This window comes from Rhododendron vialii, chromosome 5a (assembly GCF_030253575.1).
Source record: "Rhododendron vialii isolate Sample 1 chromosome 5a, ASM3025357v1".
Lineage (NCBI taxonomy): Eukaryota > Viridiplantae > Streptophyta > Magnoliopsida > Ericales > Ericaceae > Rhododendron > Rhododendron vialii.
In genome coordinates, this window is record NC_080561.1 from 31,134,733 (window position 1) to 31,156,137 (window position 21,405).

The 21,405-nt window shown below is 36.6% G+C and overlaps 1 protein-coding gene and 1 non-coding gene across 4 annotated transcripts; one reads left to right on the forward strand and one right to left on the reverse strand.

The window, feature by feature from the left end:
* Positions 1-7,938: 7,938 nt before the first annotated feature.
* On the forward strand, positions 7,939-8,099 carry LOC131328175 (U1 spliceosomal RNA). The gene has a single exon (XR_009200449.1). It is a non-coding gene; the product is annotated as a U1 spliceosomal RNA (small nuclear RNA).
* A 3,007-nt stretch (positions 8,100-11,106) lies between these two features.
* LOC131325247 (cysteine synthase-like) lies at positions 11,107-20,390 on the reverse strand. Of its 3 annotated transcripts, XM_058357397.1 has the most exons (13): positions 20,273-20,390; positions 19,342-19,420; positions 19,054-19,117; positions 18,843-18,952; positions 18,208-18,265; positions 17,271-17,534; positions 17,032-17,169; positions 16,865-16,916; positions 16,139-16,218; positions 15,127-15,186; positions 14,921-15,001; positions 14,547-14,660; positions 11,107-11,217 (listed from the first exon to the last, which is right to left on the reverse strand). In XM_058357397.1, exons 2-12 carry the CDS (start codon positions 19,404-19,406, stop codon positions 14,568-14,570), a joined length of 1,065 nt encoding a protein of 354 aa, XP_058213380.1. In that variant the 5' UTR covers positions 19,407-19,420; positions 20,273-20,390; the 3' UTR covers positions 11,107-11,217; positions 14,547-14,567. The 3 variants fall into 3 exon arrangements, 2 of the variants coding, with proteins under 2 accessions (XP_058213380.1, XP_058213379.1); XM_058357396.1 differs by lacking the exon at positions 11,107-11,217 and having other exon boundaries at positions 14,337-14,660; XR_009199618.1 differs by lacking the exons at positions 11,107-11,217; positions 16,139-16,218 and having other exon boundaries at positions 14,601-14,660.
* Positions 20,391-21,405: the final 1,015 nt, after the last annotated feature.

Here is a 21,405-nt window from a genome sequence, read left to right on the forward strand (position 1 = left end):
CAATTACAACTTTAAAACTACATAATTGTGGCTCGCACACACAAACGCCACTCATTAACACATTATTTTCTTATTTAGCCACGACAACTGATATCTTTATCACGTAACGGATAAGCCTTCTTTAACCCTGAATTCCTGAAAAGGTTTTATGAAACACAAAACCAATTCAGTAAGTTACGATATACTAAGGCCACATAAGAAAATATGGGATAATTTGAATTAAGCATGCAGAGCATAATCTCAATTACCATAAAACGTGTCATCAACATGAACCATGGCATAATAAAACATTCCGTAGGCATAATATCAACAATATTTACTAGCAACTTCCAGGCTCGAATCCGTAATGGGCGTAATACCGGCGGTAGCATGGGGAGCGACCCCAGCAAAACAAGGGGAATGATATCAATTCCAAAGGGATACCCGGCAGTATCCATCGATAGGCGCCAAGAGCAACTCACTGCCCATAATAACTCACTGCCCACAAATAACTCGCTGCCCAAATGTTGCCACAAAACTTCTCATTTTCTTTTCAAAATTAATCCCATATTCCTTTTAAAAATTCTTTTTCCCAAAAGTCGTGCTTAATATGCACTATATACAAAACATCTATTTTTAATATATTTGAATATAACATTTTTATAAAAACAAACATAAATAATCTGAAAGAATTATGTAGCCAGCGTATATTCGTAACTCACCTTTTTGCATCCAAAATTTACTGTGAAATCTAGTGAGGCGTAATGGTCCTTCTCGTTTTAAATTTTATTTTTCCTTCTCCTCCTCTCCTTTCTTTCTTTCCTTCTCTCTTTTGTTTCTTTCTCTCTTTTGTTTCTTGCTTGTGTGTGTGGTGTGTGTGTGTGTGTGTGTGTGTGCAAGTGTGGTGTGGTGTGGTGTGGTGTGTGGAGGGGAGGGGAAAGGGGGCCTATTTATAGTAGTAGGATGAAGATTCTAGACCATATTTAGAAAATCTAATCAAATCTAAATCAAATCTAAATAAAATCTTATAATATCTCATAATATCCAAACAAATCTTTCAATATCTTTATAATATCTAATAAAATCTAATAAAATCAAAACAAATCTTTCAATATCTAGGAATATCCAATAATATCTAGAAAAAAAATCCAACTATATCTATTGAGTATCTTATCCGATTATTTCCGGATTATTCCTTACGCCTTGCGAGAGCACGTACCGCATTGTTTGTTAACAGGGTTGAGGTGATAAAAAAATTGATAGATTTATATTCTGAAAATACTCTAATTTTTTTATAAATTTTGAGTCACGACTTAGTATACTCTCGAAATCCTAATGGTAAGCAGCTTGCTAAATTTTAGCTTTTATTTTATTTTCATCTAATTCTTTTTAGCACCTTATTTGTTTATAAAAGTCAGGGTGTTACAGTATTACAAAATCTAGAATAATCTTATGCAATCTTTCCATATCTCTTAATATCTAGAATTATCTAAGAAAATCTAACCATATCTTTTAATATCTAGCATTATCTTATAAAATCTTATAAAATCTATACATAATCAATATCAAATCTTAGAGAATCTAATAAAATCCAATAAAATCTTAGTGAATCCAAGTGTATCATTATCAAATCCTAGTGAATCTAATAAAATCTAGGATAATCTAATGAAATCCAATCAAATCTTATCATATCTAATAAAATCCAAATCAAATCTTATCCAAATCTAATAAAATCTAGGGAATTTAATCCGATTATTTCCGGATTCGCGGAGACTAGTGCTTTATTCCTGTGCCGTGATGTTGTTTAAAAGGTTATGGCGATATTTGTAAAGTTTTATAAAAATCGAAAAATACTCTACTCAAGTCACGAATTAATATACTCTCTAAATTTTAACGGTAAGTGACTTGCTAAATGTCAGCTCAGTTGGAGGGTGTCGGGGAGGTGTTATGTTTAGGGAAAGATAGACAGAGAGTTAAGAAAATCAGTGTGATTACTCGGCCTTTGTTCTTAAAGAAGTATTCAAAATTCATCATAAGTTAGGATATTTATTCCGAGAATGACTAGGGTGACAAAATTGCAAGAAAAATTTTGAAGATTTAAATTGGGTTATCACATTGGGGCTCATGGGAGTTGGCTACTGGCAAAAATCTAGACCAATTCCTTCCCCCTAAATCCTCTTCTTCAACGGTCCGGGGTACTATCCACCCTAGCTTACACGTACCTTAACCTAATTTCCGTCCCGTTCCTGTCAAAGGTAGGTCATCCACATAAGGAATATGGAATTCGCAAGAAATTACTTTCTTGCAACCTGACTCCAAGAATCGAATCCTTATCAATTGTGTGGGAAGCGAACCCACCTCGGGATCTCACAAGAAATTACTTAATTTCTTGCAACCTAACCCATAAAATCAAACTCTGATGGGGCTAAGCAAATGGAGGTGGTCGAACCACAAATAATACCCAAAAGTTTAGAAGTGTCCGAATTCATGACATTATGCACAATCTTTGCATTCGGGTGGCTAACCAGATGAATTTTTTTAACATCCATACGAATGAGATCAATCGTAACACTGCGCTGAAGATATGTAGAGTCAGTACGATCCATTGTAGTGACATTGACCACTGCCATGCTTTGTATCCGAAAACTTCGAGCCTTTGTGCTGTGGTTTTTTTTCAGCGATATCCATGGAACATTTACCAGCTTGAAAATTCTATTGAGTAACCAACATAATCAAAAAAATTCTATTGTCATATTAGATTTTGATTATTCATTTAAAAGATTCCTAAAGTTAGCAATGTAGATGTCTACAATGACATAATCAAAATTGGATAACCAAAACTTGTCACAGCATCTTTTCAAACTACAAAAAAACTAAATTTTTTGAACAGTATTAAAAATAATTTTGAAACTAATAAAAACTATTTACTAGAAATAGAAAATAGTTTTTCAAAATTTTTTTTTTGAAAAAAACTATTTTTAAAAACTGTTTTCTATAAAAAACAAAATTGTAGAATATATTTTTTTCAAAAATATTGTTGGAAAAGAAAGAGACGAAAGGGAAGAAAGATAGAACATTTTTGTCTAATGATTGGTGTAGTTGATTGAGAATATGTAGGGTCTATTAAATTTGGGTATTATCAATAGGTTGCTAGTTTTGGTTATTCAAAACTCAAAATTTGATTATTTCTAAGGAGGTTGTTAAGTTTGATTATAGCATTGTGAGCTATATTTTGCACCAACATTGTTAGCTTTACAAAAAAATTACTTTTGATTATAGCATTGTGGATACTCTAACATTTTTCATTCTAATATTTTGCTTCGTCTATTTTACTAGTATATATGCATTACTATAATTTTAAAAAATGCATTGTTTTGTCACATGCTGCTTGTTTTTTATTCGAGAATCATTCTGGTTCCAACGTGAAGGGAAGGGAGTTTCAACCCCATTACTGCAATATTATTTGATCATTAACTAGCTATTTTGTTTGTACCTTTCTGGTCAAGAAATTTATTTTCACACTTCTCTTCATCTAAACGCACTCCCTTTTTGTCCTTATCTATGTCAAATTGCAAGGTTATCCTTTCATGTATAAAAAAAGGGATTAGAAGTTAATACGTGAAGGATAGATATATAGTTTCACATGGTGGCAATGACAAACAAACCGAATGCATTTTTCCTTAAGGGAGTGCTAAAATTATTTCCTTTCTTATTCCTCTCATTCTAATTTGTTGCGCCTATATTGAAAAATGAACAATTTAGGGAAACATCATACTTGCATTGTTTTTTATTAATTTCACCATTAACCCTTTTGAGGAGAAATTGGATGCAGAGAATTGTGCCTCAACGATTGTGTGTGTGTGCGCGCTGTCCCTTCAAGGGACAGCAGCGTGCTATCCCAGCCGAGGGGGCCCCGCTCCGGTCTCGCTCCAACGATCAAAAACGTTGACTTCGTAGAGCTCGTCGAGTTTAATTAGTATGCAAAAAATTAGTTTGATCGGATATCTTTAAGTGCCTGATCGGAACACATATAACTTGCCAATAATAGGTTCTAGAAGATTTGATCCAGTGTTTCAGATCCATTCTTTTCAAGACAAAAAGGTTTCGATTAGGCACTTAATGATATCCGATCAAGCTGATTTTTTACATACTTATTCAACTCAATGAGCTCTACGAAATGAACGTTTTCGATCATTAGAGCAAAATCGGAGCGGGGCCCCTCGGCCGGGACAGCAGCCCCCCAGTCCATTTGCCCGCCATTGAGTTTCCTTTCAAATTAGCCATTTAAAATTTGAATCTATTTTGACTTTTGTTGCTCTGTTTTGATTTCTTGAAATTTTAACCTTTTTAAATGTAAAAGAAAATGAGGGGCAAAATAGTAAGATGAACATTCACAAATGAAAAGTTTTGAAACATTGAAACAAGCAAATTATTTTGGGATATCTCAAAAAGAAATAAGGGCATAACAAATTGGGACAGATGGAGTATTATGCTATTCCAGGAAATACTGACCAATGTGCATCAGTATCAGTGTTATTATCTACTTTTTTCAGTGGAAAACAAATAATTTGAAATTTCTTGTGTTTCCTGAACTAGTGAACATTGTTACAAGCTGTAGACAATGAACTAATTCTACTTTTTCTTTTGTCTCACAGGTGAAATTTTAACTATTCACACACTGAAGATAAGCGCTCTTGATTCTTAGACGGAACCTGTTAATTTAGCAAAGTTGTTTTGCTCTTTGAATATGTGTGAGATAGTTGATTTGTTCTTGTAAGGAGTGCTCTACGGTTATGTAATTTGATATTAATACTTTGGTTGAAGTGTACATCCATCATGTCATGGGCGTGGTTTGAATTTATCAATATCCAATAAATTTGGTATTTGTGTGTGCTATATATGTTATCCATGATATGGATTCCTCCGGCATAAGAATGTGATACATCACGTGCCCTAAATTGTAGTGCAATATCGGTTTATCTATAAAGGGCATTTTTGATTGGTTTGATCTATATAGATTCCACAAAACCATTTCGCAAGATGTTATCCATTACGTGAGTGTGTGTGTCTTTCGTTTCGTCGAACACGTAGAATGCATAATTTTCAGTTGACAAAAACACATTTTGAGAGAGAGGGAAAGGAGTTGTGGAATTACCTGATAGTAATTAACAAACAGAAACCTTTGCTCTCACCGTTGAAGGGGGAACGCTGACTTCCCACCACTGAATCACAATAGCCACGATGAGATATGAAGAAATGCTGAAGTGAAGGAATTGAGAGGATCCAAATCCATCACCCGATTAGGTTCCCTTCTTATCCAATAGTCGAAATTATTTTCGTTTCCTTATCCCTTCCTACCAATTCCAGTATTTATATAATCTCATCTATTATTCTGTGAGTCCCGTTTATCTCTTAGTCATCTAGTATCTTCATATTCTCTTTTTTTTAACAGCAAATTCTAGTACCTTCATTCTTAATCACATCTTATCTAATTATTCCTAAAAAATAATCACAATCAAACTCGTGCCTATACAACACAATGCAATGATGCACTTTTGAGCAATTTTTACGGTCTTCTTTTTCTTCTTTCGTGGATTTTTAGTGAGTTATATGGCCAATTTTTTTATCCTACATCATGCCAAATCTTTATTCATTGTAGCATCATTCACCGTTGGTTACATTTCATTTTTCACATGAATCTTATGCAACACTAAATAGTTACAATTTTTTTTGTGTGTGGTAATGCAGGGTGTCCTGGGCCAAATAATAACAACTTTGGTAGTGCATAAAAATCAAATTGACTATTCAACATAAACGTTTTTCCTAACTTGATGAACATCGATCACGGAAACAAAAACTTAATCAGAATGGATCTATGTATGATTGTGTTAGATTTCTAGGAGGGTTCCAACCTAAAATCAATTGGCAATAGGTGGAGTAGCCTCTTGATTTTATTAGCCACGCTTGGGTGGCTTAGATGAGCGATGTGGACAAGTCTAACACTCCCCCTCACATGCTGCCCGGATGCACATGGAGGTACGAATTGAGGAAACCATGAGATTTTACTCAGGCGACCCCTCACGGGCTGCACGTGGAGGTATGAATTGATGAGTTGACTTGGGCGATGGAGACATGACTACACGATGTGAAACCACCCAAGATCTAGCTCTGATACCATGTTGAATTTAGGAGAGCAAAAATTGAGAGAATATTTTTGTATTTCTTGAATGAATCCTTTACAGAGATACGAAGCTCTTTATATCCATACAGAGAAGCTAAACTAGGAAAGAGGTTAAACTAGGAAAGAATAAATATACCATATTCCTATGCTACAATCAAGGATCTTCAGTAAATCAATTAGGCAACCAATCAACTGGATTTTCCTCTAACAAATTGTGTGTCCATTTAGCAGATTGTTTTACTTGTCTAAATTATACCTTGGTAGTGCATTGACAGGAAAAACCGTTGCAAATGCATATCTGCCTAAATGAGAAGCAAGCAGGAAAAAGAGAGCTCAAGACTCACCATGTTTTGAAGTCCCACATCGAGCAATTACAAAAGGTAAGATGCAAAGGCATGTACAAATAAACAGCAACTTGCAATTTTACAATAGGAAAAATTTCACGTAAGCACCTGACTTTTCACACAAATTATACATAAACACCTGATTTTTTTTAAATTTCATATAAACACCTGAATTTTTTAAAAACTCATCAATTCAACACCTGACCTTTCTTAAATTTCATATAAACACCTGAGCTTTCTAAAAACTTATCAATTCAACACCTGTCGTCACTCAAAACCAAACGGAAAAAAAGTTAAGTGCTCTAATTTTTTATTTGTTTGAACCAGTGCTAAAATCTTATTTTTCTAATCATTTTATCTTAAAGAATCATAATTAATTTTTTACTCTAAAGCTCTCATTAGTTGGCCCTAAAAAAATCTTAGAATCAAATATCTCTTAAAGCTAACAAACGAGAGCTTTAGAGTCAAAAATTAATTATGATTCTTTAGTATAAAATTATCAGAAAAATAAAATTTTCGCACTGGTTTAAACGGATTGAAAATTGGAGTAATTAATTTTTCAACCATGTATAGACCGTTTATATATTAAAAAATTATGGTTAAAAATGAGGTGCTCCAATTTTCAATTCGTTTAAATCAGTGCGAAGATCTTATTTCTCTAATCATTTTATCCTAAAAAATCATAATTAATTTTTGACTCTAAAGCTCTCGTTAGTCAACCCTAAGAAAGTCGTAGAATCAAATATCTTTTAGGGCTAACTAACGAGAGCCTTAGAGTCAAAAATTAATTATTACCCTTTAGAATAAAATGATCAGAGAAATAAGATCCTCACATCGGTTCAAACAAATTGAAAATTGGATCAATTAATTTTTCAACCGTGTATAGATCGTTTATATATTAAAAATATGGTTAAAAAATTAAGTGCTCTAATTTTTAATCCGTTTAAACCGGTACGAAGATCTTATTTCTCTAATCATTTTATCCTAAAGAATCATAATTAATTTTTGACTCTAAGGCTCTCGTTAGTTAGCTTGAAGAGATATTTGATTCTACGACTTTCTTAGGGCCGACTAACGAGAACTTTAGAGTCAAAAATTAATTATTATTCTTTAGGATAAAATGATCAGAAAAATAAGATCTTCGTAGAGGTTCAAACAAATAAAAAATTGGAGCACTTAACTTTTTTTCCGTTTGGTTTTAGACGAAGGGGTGACGGCAGATATTGAATTGATGAGTTTTTAGAAAGGTCAGGTGTTGAATTGATGAGTTTTTAGAAAACTCAGGTGTTTATATGAAATTTAGGAAAGGTCAGGTGTTGAATTGATGAGTTTTTAGAAAGCTCAGGTGTTTATATGAAATTTAAGAAAGGTCAGGTGTTTATGTGTGATTTGTGTGAAAGTTCAGGTGCCTACGTGAAATTTTTCCTTTACAATATACTTACCTGGATGGGGTTAATGGACAATCAACAAGGTCCATGGCCTAGGTTAGTGACCTCCATTGCACTTAGGAGGGGTGCTCACCTAAGGTCTATACAAGCGGTGGAGCCTACGACATAATTTGTGGTAGCAGGGGTTTGCGTTCGCGCGATCCCTTTCCAATTTAGTTATTCCCAATTTAGTTAAATGCATGGTTTCGTAAGGTTACTTTGTTGAATGCTTTGGGTTCTCAAGGGTTGCCAATTTAAATCGAAAATCAAAAGTTATATTTGTGATCCATTGGAACATCTTGATTCTCTTTTATTAGAATTTGTCTTGGAAAATTAAAACTACATCTGAAAAGTACTCCCTTCCCGTCCCTTTTTAGTCATACTTCGTAAATTCAACTTTTTATTGATCATTACACTCTAAAAACTACAACTCTTAATATTTTTAGTCATACTGCGTAAATTCAACTTTTAATTGATCATTACACTCTAAAAACTACAACTCTTTGTATTTAACCTCTATATAGATACTATCATTACACTTTTACCCACTAACTTTTCAAAATAGAATTTACCCACTAATAGAAAATAGAAAATGAACATTTATTAAGGGAAAATCCAAAATAGGAATTTTGGACTCTTAAAAGGAGACGGAGGGAGTAACAACTTTGGAGATGGCTTCACGTACGTTGCCAAAATTTTCCACTTTAGAACGAAAATGTACCATGTTGATCTTTTGCTTTATAATGAAAATTTCCAGCTTTTGAATTTAAAAGTAAATGCTGTGATAAGAAGTTTAGAAAATATAGTAGAAGCTAAAATATGTAAAAAGAAAAAAGAAAAAAGAAAAACAAACAAACAAACAAACAAACAAAAAAACTCGCATATCTTCCTGAAATATTTTATTTTCTGATTTTTCTCGTCAAGAAAAATGGTTTAATTCTAAATAAGGCGAAAAAAATTTAACTAATACTATTTTATTAATTTAGACCAAACCATCTCTTTATTTGTATGAAGTTTTGTTCCTCACTTGAGATGCTATTTGAAATAATGTGTAGTTGTTGGAAAAATGGGAATGTTCAAAGTTTATTGGGATTTTGACCCTAAAATTAAAACGGGATCCCTCACCACCGGAGTTGGATCCCATCCTAGTGGGTTTAGGTACTCCTATGTGAGAGCCGTTGATTGAAGCCGTTGGAAGAATAAACAAATCACGTTAAGTGAGGGATACGAAATTAATGTCTCTTAAAAATGGATGTGCCTGGCTGGAAGGTTTTATTTTTTATTTTTTTATTTTTTTTGCCATTCGTTAATTGTAATATAACTTGGGGAGGGGAGTGGGTACTTACGGGAATCGAACTCTGCTCATATGCATTAGAGTACAAGGGAGACACCAACTACGCTCCACTCCACTTGCGACTCGTTGGAAGGTTAAAAGTCACCATTTTCACTTTCATCCCACTTTGCTCAAAGTCGTAAAATTTGACGGTATATTCAACCCAAGTTGCACATAAAGGGCTCGGCCCTTGGCGCACACATGTTCTGTAGGAGGAGAGGAGAAGAAATGGATAAAGTGGGCTTCGACCCATTTACCACACGCTGTCGATCAGACTGAATCGCCACCAGCACCGAGTGCCCGGGCTTGGCTTGTGCCCACTTGCGTTATCATTTTACGCACCAGAACCTTCAGTTGTTTTAGTCTGGGACTCGGACTCGGGTCTTGCAGGTTGGGCCATTCTAGTTTAGTCCAAAAGCTAAAGAGGCTGAGACTCTTCAGTATAGGCGTATAGCACCAGTTTTGAAGCTGGAAAGGTGGAATGTAGTCCATAAAGTGCATTTTCAACACTACTCTCTACTTTGCCTATTAAAAAGTAAAAAAAAAAAAACACTAAAAATCTCAATCTCATAGTTTCCGATTAAATTTTTATGATTCGAACCGTTCAATGTGTTTAAAACCGTTCAATGAGCTCAAAATATGACCGGGGACAACTTGATCCAAACAGCTTTTGATAAATGTCTATATATATTGTTTTATAAAAAACTGTTTGGATCAAGCACTTTTCGGTCCTATTTTGAGCTGATTTCTCGCGTGTACTCTTAAACACGTTTTAAACACATTAAACGGTTCGGATCATCAAAATTTAATTGGAAACTTTGGGGTGTTTTTTTAGTTGTCCCCGAAAACCACCCCGATATATATTATACACTTTGGCTATTCACTTTTTCATCTACGAATTTAACACTACTCTCTATTGTTTGCACTCTATCCATTGCCTCTTGGAACGTTGAATTTGGGTTTAGTTATAATAGCCAACATGGCTCAAGTAGAGAGCCTCTTAGAGATGCTCTAATTATTCCCACGTTCTTGTATTTAGGCTTGATGGCTCAAGTTCTCCACGAATTTAATAGCCTCTAGCTGAAGGTCCCCGGTAAATGGCCACAAATTGATACTTTCCTATACAAGTTAACCAAGCATGATTTTGAAATTCAAATCTTCTGATGCATAGGAAATTTGAAAGAATCAAAACTAACCGTGTCATGTTCGAGTGGTGTCGTATCGTGATAACGTGCCGACATGGAACATTAAATAGTTACTTGTGTCCTTATCAAGTTACGCGAGTCAAATCCGTGTTTGAACCATTTAATTTTCATGGTGGTGGGTCTTGTTATATTCGTGTTTGTGTCAAAAAGTAGTTGACCCAAACCCTCTAACTTCGTGTCGTGTTAACGAATCGTGTCCGGAATATCCACCCCTAGTAAACAATTGATTGGAGAGAGAGAAGAAAATTCGGACAAATAATGGGTAAATTGACCTTTGTGGCATGAATTTGGAAAGGGTACCACCCATTTGTGCAGTGCAACGAAATAATTTGAAACAGTTGAAAAAACATGGAGTAATCAAGGGGACCACCCATGTGCTCAAAGTCAAGTGTTTCACACACCGTGCGGTGCATTTTTTACTTCAAATGAAAACTAAGACTAGATCTCCGGAAGTCCAATTAGGTACAGGTTCAAAATTAGCATTTTGTCCCATCGATGCACGGGACTACATAAAAAAGAATAGCATTGATGTTCTTTATTGTCCCGTGCATTGAACGCTTGTTGGGGCTAAGCAAATGGAGGTGGTCGAAGTACAAATAATACGTACCCAAAACTTTAGAACATCAATACGGCAGCCCATCAATACACTTGTTGCACAATTCAATGTATCCTTATTTGTATGCGTGTTCACAAATCTCCAACACACTTTCTGAAGCGTGATACCCTTCAAACGAGCATTAACATTTTCCTGATCAAAACGCAAGAGGCAAAATGATCGTTACCTGTAACATTTGAAGCAAAATGCAATGAGTTACGCGATTTCTTAATCTGAGATATACTGTACTTTTATAAGTTTTCTGTACTCTCTTCTCTTTCAGTGTCTATAACTAATGCATCGCAGTCCACCAGCTGAATCTAGCTGGGCGTCGCTAACCGGTTTCTTGTTTTGTAGGCTTGCTTAGAGGAGGAAGGTAAAGAGGATCAGAAGAGTGTTCTTTTTTCTTCTCATAACTAAAGAGTCTGTTCATTTATAGTTGTTGGGGGCAAGAAGACAGGTTTTCGAGTATTTGCAAGATGACTTAGATTGCTTTTAAAAGTTGGATCTATTAATGCACTATGTTTTTTGCCTTAACATGCCTTTTTGTGAATTCTACCAACTACTTGCAAGTTTTTTGTGAGGCACTTAAAGTATGGTGCAAAAACTATCCCCTGCTTTTATGGTATACTAGTGTAATTCAACGTGCTTCGCACGACACCACATGCTCGGTCTTTGAAAACTTTGGTTAAGCTTGGACAATAGTGATTTTATAAAGAAAAATATTTACAGTTTCAAGTATTAATTTTTTATTTGCATTTATTATTTGCAGATTCATAAATCATTCAACCTCTTATATTAAATGGATTATGCAAATAATTATCTTCCAAACAAAGAGATCTTGCAAGTAATTCTATATTCAATATATGCACGAAGTGCAAAAAGAGAGTTACAAAGGAACTAAAGCCTAAAAAAGAAATAATTGCATATCTTTAAAGGTACTCTGTATACTAATCAAAAAGGTACTCTATATGACAGTGGAGCAAGCAACAAGAAAGACAATAGAGAAGCAACTTTGCCACTAAAGAAAACAATCTCCTTCTAGGTAGCGCAGATCTCTTGCCAAATATCGGAGCAAAAATGCAAAGGAACTCTGTGGCTCTTCCGGTAATTGACGGTATCCTATTAACTGGAACAAAAAAGGCTTTGATCTTCTCAACTTGATTTTTGAAAGATCCAAAGCTAGGACACTTGAGGAGATTTGCATGATTGAATCTGTCGAGTGGCACAAAGAACTCAATCCATCATAAGGATCCTCCAACCAAGTATTAGAGGAACATTAATAATTTACCCAAATCAAATGAACACACACACACTCTCTCTCTCTCTCTCTCTCTCTCTCTCTCTCTCTCTCTCTCTCTCTCTCTCTCTCTCTCTCTCTCTCTCTCTCTCTCTCTCTCTCTGTGTAGAGACCCGTATTTTTTAAAATTGTTTAAAGGTTTATCAATATTAGAATATTGAATAAATACAAAATTTGTTAGATTTATTTGATATGGGGCATAAAAGATAAGGATTGAAAGTGGAGAGAGTGCAAGTGTGATTAGTGTGTGTGTGTGTTAGTATATATATGTGTGTGGGGAGTGTAGGGGATTAAAAAATCTCCAATCCCACTCTCTCTCTAACTCCCGATCTCTCTCCCTCTCTTGGCTCTCTTTCTGTCTCTCACTCTTCGACCCAAATTCCACCAAAACAACTTAAAGTCTATTCAAACCGATCTTCAATCCTTCTTCTATATGCATTTTGGAGCATGGGTTGTGCCGGATCGAGCTCAAAAGATGTGTATTGCTCTCGGTGCCGATTTTGAAAGCTAGGGCTCGATCTCTCTTTGGGTTTGCTCTTTGAGTCAATTACCTGTCGCAAAAGCCTTGTTCTTTGTCAACATTTTCAACATTTTCAAGTTTGAATATTCGTCTCTGTTAGCCATGTGTCCTCTTCTCTATCAAGTCCACAATACACATGGTGCCAATATGGTTAACTGTGAACCTACTATCTAAAACATTAATATAATTAGATATTAATATAATGGAAGGAAACTAAGACAAAAAGACATTCAAATAGTATGAAGTTGGCTCTCCTTTCAGTCCTTTTGGACTCCAATTTTGATAAAAATTTACTACTGATCAGAGTGAGAGAGAGGGTAGTAGGTGTACAGGTTATCAATCGAGCAACCACACATTAAACCTCTTCAAAACCTCCATCCCAAGAGTATCATTAGATCTACAAATGAAAACATAATTAAAAAGAAACAATCATCAATACCCTAACAATGGAACTCACATATAAATGCATACATAAACACTCGATATGTGTATCTATGAATTAAAAAGAATAGCAACGTCCTCGTCATCAAGTTTCTCCGTTACCTTCGACCAACTCGGCCAATCCTTTCCACGACGGCGAGGTGGGACGCCGCATGGTGAACATGAATATAAGCGGGGTACGAGTTCGGCGTCGATCGAAAGACAGCGAGAAAGGATTTTCTCAGTGTGTGCTAGTGTGCCTCTGTTTTAGAGAGAGAGAAAAGACAGAGAGGAAGTTTTCTATGCGCGAAAGAGAGAGATGGGTAAAAGGGAACATCAATAGTCACCCTTTTAACTTTCTTCTTCCATCAGTACATTTCTCGAGCCACACCCAGCGGAAATTCAGCAGAAAACAACGTACAATTTGAGTAAAATCAGGAAAACAGAGTACAAATTGATTGAATAAAATCCGGGCAACCAAGGGCAACATGCAATACCTAAACTACCCCAACTCAAGACATGCAAAAACAGATTGGAAGACAAATCATCCAAGGGCAATTTTGTCTTTTCAACACAGGTCTTGGCTTACCATGCTAGGTTCTTTTATTACAAGTGTATTGATATCAGGTAATTTTATAGTTTGTAAATAAAAACTAAAATCTTGGAAAGCTTATGCATCAACGCCTTGAGGCTTACGCGGTTATGCCAAACAACCTCTCCTTGCACTTTCACCTAAAACTTTGATCCGACCCCTCTTACACAGACCGAATAACCACCCCCGACACCAAGTTTTCAGAAAAATCCGTGGGTTTCCTACCTTCCGAATTCACCTCCAGCTTAATTCAAAGATGCTGTCATTTTAAACTTATTTCTCAAATTTGGAAGCTCTAAGTAATTGCCATCGCACCAAGCAAATAGCCCCTTGCAATAATTGCAGTTAATATTATACTTTCCACAGACAAAAAAAGGAAAGAGGAGAAAAGAAAGCAGGCTCCAAGTCATGGATTTGCCTTTGAAACCACAGAGAAAAAATTCTGCATCAAACCTTATTTCATCTCCCAACAAAGAGTTGTATCGATGCCCAGCGATAAGCCTTTCGGCAAACCCAAGCATTGGCGAAACAACTATTACATGCAAAACTTATCATGCCAAAGCTCCCATATCCAAATTGCGTTCCGAACTTAAAACCATGATCTCAATATTTTTTCTGTTCAGACTAGAAAAGGGGGAAGACAGTAGCACTTTTTGAAGCTACGGAAAACCTCAGGGCTCGAAAGTCATGCTCTCTGCTTCCTTCTTCAAGACATCAAACAGCACAGATGACAAGTAACGCTCTCCAAAGCTGGGGAACACAACCTGTCGAAAAAGAAATTACGAAATCACTATCAACTTTTTCAGATTTACGCGAAGAAAAACAATGTATCGAAACTAATTATAGTGAATCAGTCAAAGTTTTCAAGTGGTGTTCAGCTCAGACAAATTACTCAAGAATAAGCAATGGTTTGCACCCTTCATAATTAACATGACAGATTTTTCTGCATTAGAACAAATTTCCCAGTAGACATTCGAATATACACACATGATGCAGTAGAGGAGAGCGAAAATTCGAAACTTACGACAATGAGTTTTCCAGCATTTTCTGGCCTCTTAGCTATCTTAATTGCTGCAGCGGCAGCAGCACCGGATGATATTCCTACCTGCAAACATGTTAACCACTGAAGTGTCACAATTGTGACTAATAGAAAACCTCATTTGAGGAACGAGGAGTGGTAAATACCTCATAGGACAAACTGCTAACTAATGAGAATAATTATGTTCTTACCAGCAAACCTTCTTTAAGTGCAAGAAGCTTAGCAGTTTCAACAGCTTCCTCGCTTGATATCTGCAATGTTGCCCAACCAAAACCGTTCAAAAATAATTATCAGAGGTTTTTTCCCGATCAAACAGACCAAAAATGGCAACAAATAATGGAAGCGTGTAAAAACTACATAAAATTCGCATACGTGGCATGCTTTGTTAGTACAAATCAAAAAGTGAGGTCCTAAGCAAGCCCAACATCTACAGGCACACAGTGATAAATCCGCCATTGTATCAAGCAGTTTGAGTGAGGTCAAAAGGTAATCTCCCTCAGTCCATTTCAAGAACCCTTTCTTTTTTCCATTTTCCCCTAGAAAAATATCGACAAGCAAAACCATTTCGAGAATCCTAACTCCTTGTTTTTCTGTTTATTTCCTCACAATGCCAACCATGCATAACGGGGTTACTATGAACGCAATCCCCAATAAGGACTTAATTTGTGCGGCAGGTGATTAGGTACCTAATTTGCGACAGTAATTTATGCACTTTGAAGGTTGCATAAATCCAAAGCTGTCGACTATAAAGAAGATGACCAGAAACCAATCCCCTCCTTCGTTTTCTTTTATTTTCTTCACAAAACACAAGATGTGATAAGAGGAAGCCATCTTATATTAGAGATATTGGTCATGGGAAAAAGGGGTTTTGAACTAGTAGGGGTGTGAGGGCTTCATTGCGAATCTTTTGGTAGGAGACTACTTGTTCAAGGCTTTCTTAGGAGGGGCAAGAGTCACGAGGAGGTTTTCCTAACATCCGCAGCTAGAAGCTATCGGTAATGGATGGAATAAGAGGAGCAGCCAAAGGAGCACCTATTGCATATAAAAAGTTGTACAGTCTCACCCTACCGTTCCTTTCAGGCCAGGAAAAGACTCTAGGGATTTGAACTTCTGAAGACTTGGCGTCCTTGGACTGGAGGTGTAGAGCTTACCCCTCTTTTACTAAAACTGAATGAGACAGCTTGAGATTTTGAGCATGCTTACTTGAATAACTTCGTCGAGTAACTGGACATCCAATACTTCAGGGACAAAACCAGCACCGATTCCTTGGATTTTATGAGGGCCTACATGTTACAGCATGACAAACATCAAGAAAGGTAAGCTTGAAAGAAGATATTTCTCCTCTGCAATGGTATGAGATGATTGTGATTTGGAATAATAAAACTCTGTATTAGCCTGCTAGGTAACAGTCACAACCATTACCACCCAAACAACATTAATGTCAGATGCGAATGGAATAGGAAGGTCATATTTTCTCATTGGTTTCTAATGTTGATGTTAACAGAATATACCGAAACATAAAAATTGTCTGCAGATTTATCACAATGAATTCGATGTTGTCAAGAAGGAACGGTTTTGTATGTTCTTCTAAAATAATTGAATCAGCATTCTTAACAAAATGATAACTAGACACATGGACGTTACAATTTTGCTTATTATGCCCCACATTGCATTTTCAGCAAAGCAGTTTAAATAAAAATTTCAAAAACGCTACATTTTGCTCTCTTATTCCTTATTGACAACAAAGACCGCATATGGGCACAACGTGACATTGCATACTGCATACGAAACCCCAAAACTTATACCATTATTACAAACGATCATCTCAAATAGCCCAATTGTGCTGCTTTTGGCATTGGACTGCACCGTGAATTGGTTCTACACCACTTACCGGTAACTCGCTGAGATATTTTAGAAATAAAAACTCACCAGGCTTCCCTCCAGATAAAACTGCACTTTCAACAGGTTCTACACCATACAACTGAACAAATAAAAAAAATGGCAAACCAAAGCAGGAAATGAAAATATAGACCAAATATGAAATAGAGGGAAGAAGTACATTGAGAAAATAAGAACTCTCCCAACCAAAAGCTTACCTTAATGTCAGGGTTTTTCTCTTTAAGGTAGCTTCCTGCACCTGTAACTGTTCCTCCAGTACCTATCCCAGAAACCAGGGCATCGACTTTCCCACCAGAAGTTTTCCAGATCTCGGGTCCAGTGGTTTCATAATGGATCTAAATTAAACAGATGTCCTTCAAATAACTAATCTTGCAATCTGCTACCAACATATATGCTAATAATAAATATACTCAGAAAGCACTCATGCAATCAATACCTTTGGGTTGGCAGGGTTTTTGAATTGCTGAAGAATGTAGGAATTTGGGGTCTTTGCCTGTATCTCTTCTGCCTTTTTAACAGCCCCATTCACGCCCTTGGCAGGATCCGTAAGAACCAATTCAGCTCCAAAAGCTCGGAGAATGGTTCTCCTTTCCATACTCATAGAAGCAGGCATGGCAATGATTAGCTTGTAACCCTTAGCTGCCGCCATAAATGCCAAGCCAATGCCAGTATTACCACTGGTTGGCTCAATGAGGACGCTCTTCAGCAGTGTGTGAAATTTCACAGAAAAGTTCGTCAGGCTCACAACAACATGAATTGTGTAGGTATGGTTGCTGTTATTTGATTCATCTACTTAATAGTTATCAGTTAATAACTAGGCACATCCTTGTATGAGACTAACTATATATGTGAAATGAGTCCCTCCCCCTGGAGCTAAACCACGCTGTCTTGAATGAATGCGATGTGTGCTAAAAAGAGCTATAACAAATATACTCCCTCCGTTCCACGTTCTTGGTCCATTTTGGGAGTTCAAACTTTTTAAGGAGGCATGTAATGATTGCACCTATGCTCAAGTTTAATGACCTCATTTCCTTCATTGCCCCTATATTCTACCTACTTTGGGATATTTTTGAAAAATCATCAAACTTCTACTTTCTTTTCCAGAAATGGGCTAACATTTTGGAACATCCAAAATGGAATAATGGACTAACAGATAGGAATGCAGGGAGTACTAGATTTTACAAAATGATGATGCAGTTAACTGAACTAAGTAACGAAAAGAGGAGAAATCCACTATTTACACAGTACATAATTGACGACTCGATATGAGTTCCATTTGAATAGATGTCCATCGTACAGGAATCCACAGCGACAAAAATCAAATTGAGCAAATAACAAAACAAGAGGAAACCTAGGGGCGGCTTTGGACTAACCTCGCCAGGCTTAATGAGGCCCTTCTCCTCAGCATCTTGTATCATACTATACCCAATCCTGCATGCCAGAAATAATTTAGTGTATTGCAATCTAGTTGGCAGTCCCCTAATACACTAAAATCTAAGACTTATGGTCTATGTACAACGGATAGAACACGGACTCATACACTGATATGGATACGGATACAGACACAAACACGGGATTCTAAAAAAATTGAGGCATTAACATGACGGGGGACATGGAAAAGATAAATAAACAAAATTTGCTTTTAAGCAAGGGAGCTGTGTGGAAAAGCACAAAGCATCAATATGTATATAAAAGCATCATATGTACATCGTATTACACTTTTAACCCAAATATCTAAAGTAATACACATTTACTCCTAAAAAGGTAAACCAATTGCATATTGAACCCTTGTCGTGTCCCCCATTTCCCCGCCGTGTCCCCACAAAAATATTTAATTTAATTTAACAGACACACCAAGTGGTGTGTCCCATACATGTTTTGCCGTGTCCTTAACGTGTCAAGGACACGGATATGGCGATCTCTAGGAGTGTTGGTGCTTCATAGCTTATGGTCATGCTTGAGGTACTACGAAGCAAAATAGCACAGACAATCAAGAGGTAATATGTACCGATCTTTGACACTAGAGCAGGGTTCCATCATCTCTAGCTTAGCAGCAACACGAGCAACACAACCATCCACGACATTGTTGAGGTACACAAGTGGTGTTTTACCTATCAACTGCACAAGTCAAAGCAATAACAATATTACGATAAGCAGTGTCCCGAGATATATATTAGGCTCAAGAAGGTGGTACGAACGTAGCGATTAACAAAGCTTACTTCAGTAACATCCTTAGCAATCGCATCCTTCTCTTGTGCCGTTTTGCCAAAATCAACGTGCAAGCTATAGGGTTGAAGAGATGAGAACTAACAACCACAACAGTTCTTAAAGAAATTACATAGAAGGCTAGAGTTTAGAATCCTTGGAACGTGTTGGATCACGGATTTGTAAAGGGATATATAAAGCGAAAGGAAAATGATACGTAACAAAACAATGACGCTTTTTCACGTCATCATTTCCTTTCCCTACAAAAATCATTGATCCAACCATATCCTTAGTGTGCTTACTAGCGAGCTAAGAGCGCAAAAGCAAGTCCAACTGATCCAAGACTGATCCAAATTCGTGGCCCCATTCACGTGTGTATTCCTGGGGAAACAAAGCATACTCAACAGTCAACACTGCCATACTATATTTTCTTCTTTATTTTCTGATTAACCACATCCAATACTATGTTAAACTTATGTGACTAGCTAGGAAACAAATCTACATATGTTGTATTCGAAACGAGATATTCCAATAGAGCATATTATTTGTCAGCCCTTGAAAAATTACAGCAGAAGTTACATCAGTAGAGGAGAATGTTGTACTTAAATTTCAAAACTTAGAATTAGTTCCATGCATACGGATAGAGCATAGAGAGAGATGCAGATTATGAGTTCTTAACTGATCAAACTAAGCTTCGCCACACAGAAAAATGCAAGAAACTTATCGGGCCAAAAACATGAAAGATATGTCTGATTTTGGTTTCCTTTTGGGTATGAATTCCCCAAACACTTGGTTAATGTAGAAGATCAAGAATCAAACTCTATTCATACCCCTCCATACTCCTATTTTGTGGATTCGTTCTGGACCCACAATCATGATCCCAACCGTTCATCTCACAGTGCACGTAAAAAAGAATATATCTATAACAAATTGATTTGATCAAGCTATGAAAAAGCATGTATTCTTTAAACTTGAACCTTACAATTTACAAAACAGAATACAAACTTATTCACGTATCTATTGATATCCGATCAAAATAATTTTTCACAAGCATGTTCTTGTTTGGTGTGTTCTGCAAAATAAACAGGTCAGATCATATTTGTGGACTCGGAATAAGCTCACAAAATGAGAATATGGAAGAGCATGGAGAGAAGCTGAGACCTTTTCCTGTAAGCAATTGCTGGTGATAATACGATGATAAGCAACCAAAACCAAAGTAGAAAACAAACTTACAAAGAAAACAAGAAACCAACACAGCAGAGTGCAAAGGAGTTTAGAAGCAAAATCCACAGAATTGGATAAATAGACCGCCACTACCATGTAGAAAAAGAATAGTAAAACGCAAGGGAAATCTCATTTTAGAGGAAAGGAAAAAAATACTATTATTTTCATTGTCATGGAGTGATGTTTTCAATTTTATTATGTCATGGAATCTATTTGCAACTGCAAAGACCTTGCTCCCCGCCGACCCAAAAAAAAAAAAAAGACCTTGCTGCCCCTCTATTACTCTTTCAAAAGTCAAAACTCTATACAGTGTAGTGCGGCTGGTAGGGCTATAAATGAGCTGAGCAGCTCGCGAGTTCGGCTCGGTAAGGGCTCGGTTCGGCTCGGTTCAAAGGATAAATGAGCGAGCTCGAGCCCGATTTTGCAGCTTGTTTGATAAACGAGCCGAACTCGAACCTAGCAGGGCTCGGCTCGTCTCGGCTCGTTTAGCCAATTTTTCAATATTAAGGCTGAATTGTTGACGAGTTCGAGCTCGAGTTCGAGCCGAGCAGGCTTGTTTATTCCAGACCAAATACTAACGAGCCGAGCTTGAGCTTTGCACATGCTTGGCAAGCCGAGCTCGAGCCGAGATTTTCCAGCTCGATTCGAGCTCGAGCCATACGAATTCGAATCAAGCCAAGCTCAAATATGTCAATATTCGGTTCGACTCGGCTCGTTTACACCCCTAGCAGCCGGTACACTATAGCTAGGGTTATAAATGAACTGGGCCATTCGTGAACTATTCGAGGCTCGGCTCAGTAAGGGTTCATTCAAGTTCGATTCGTCCATTAAATGAACCAAACTTGAAACTCAATATTAGGCTTGTTCGATAAATAAGCGGAGCTTGAACCTTATAGTTTTCGGCTCGGTTAGGCTCATAAACCTGTAGTTAAATATAATTAATAATTCTTTAGGGGTCTATACGCAAATATAAAAAATTTCAAGGTTATATATATAATTTAATACTTATTTTTCTCCCAAATTATATACAACCAATGAAAAAGTTTAGGTTTGGTTGAGTTTAATGAGCCGAGCCAAACAAAACCCAAGCCTTGACAAGCTCAATTCCAGCCCTGATTCGGCTCTGCTCGGTTCGTTCGAGT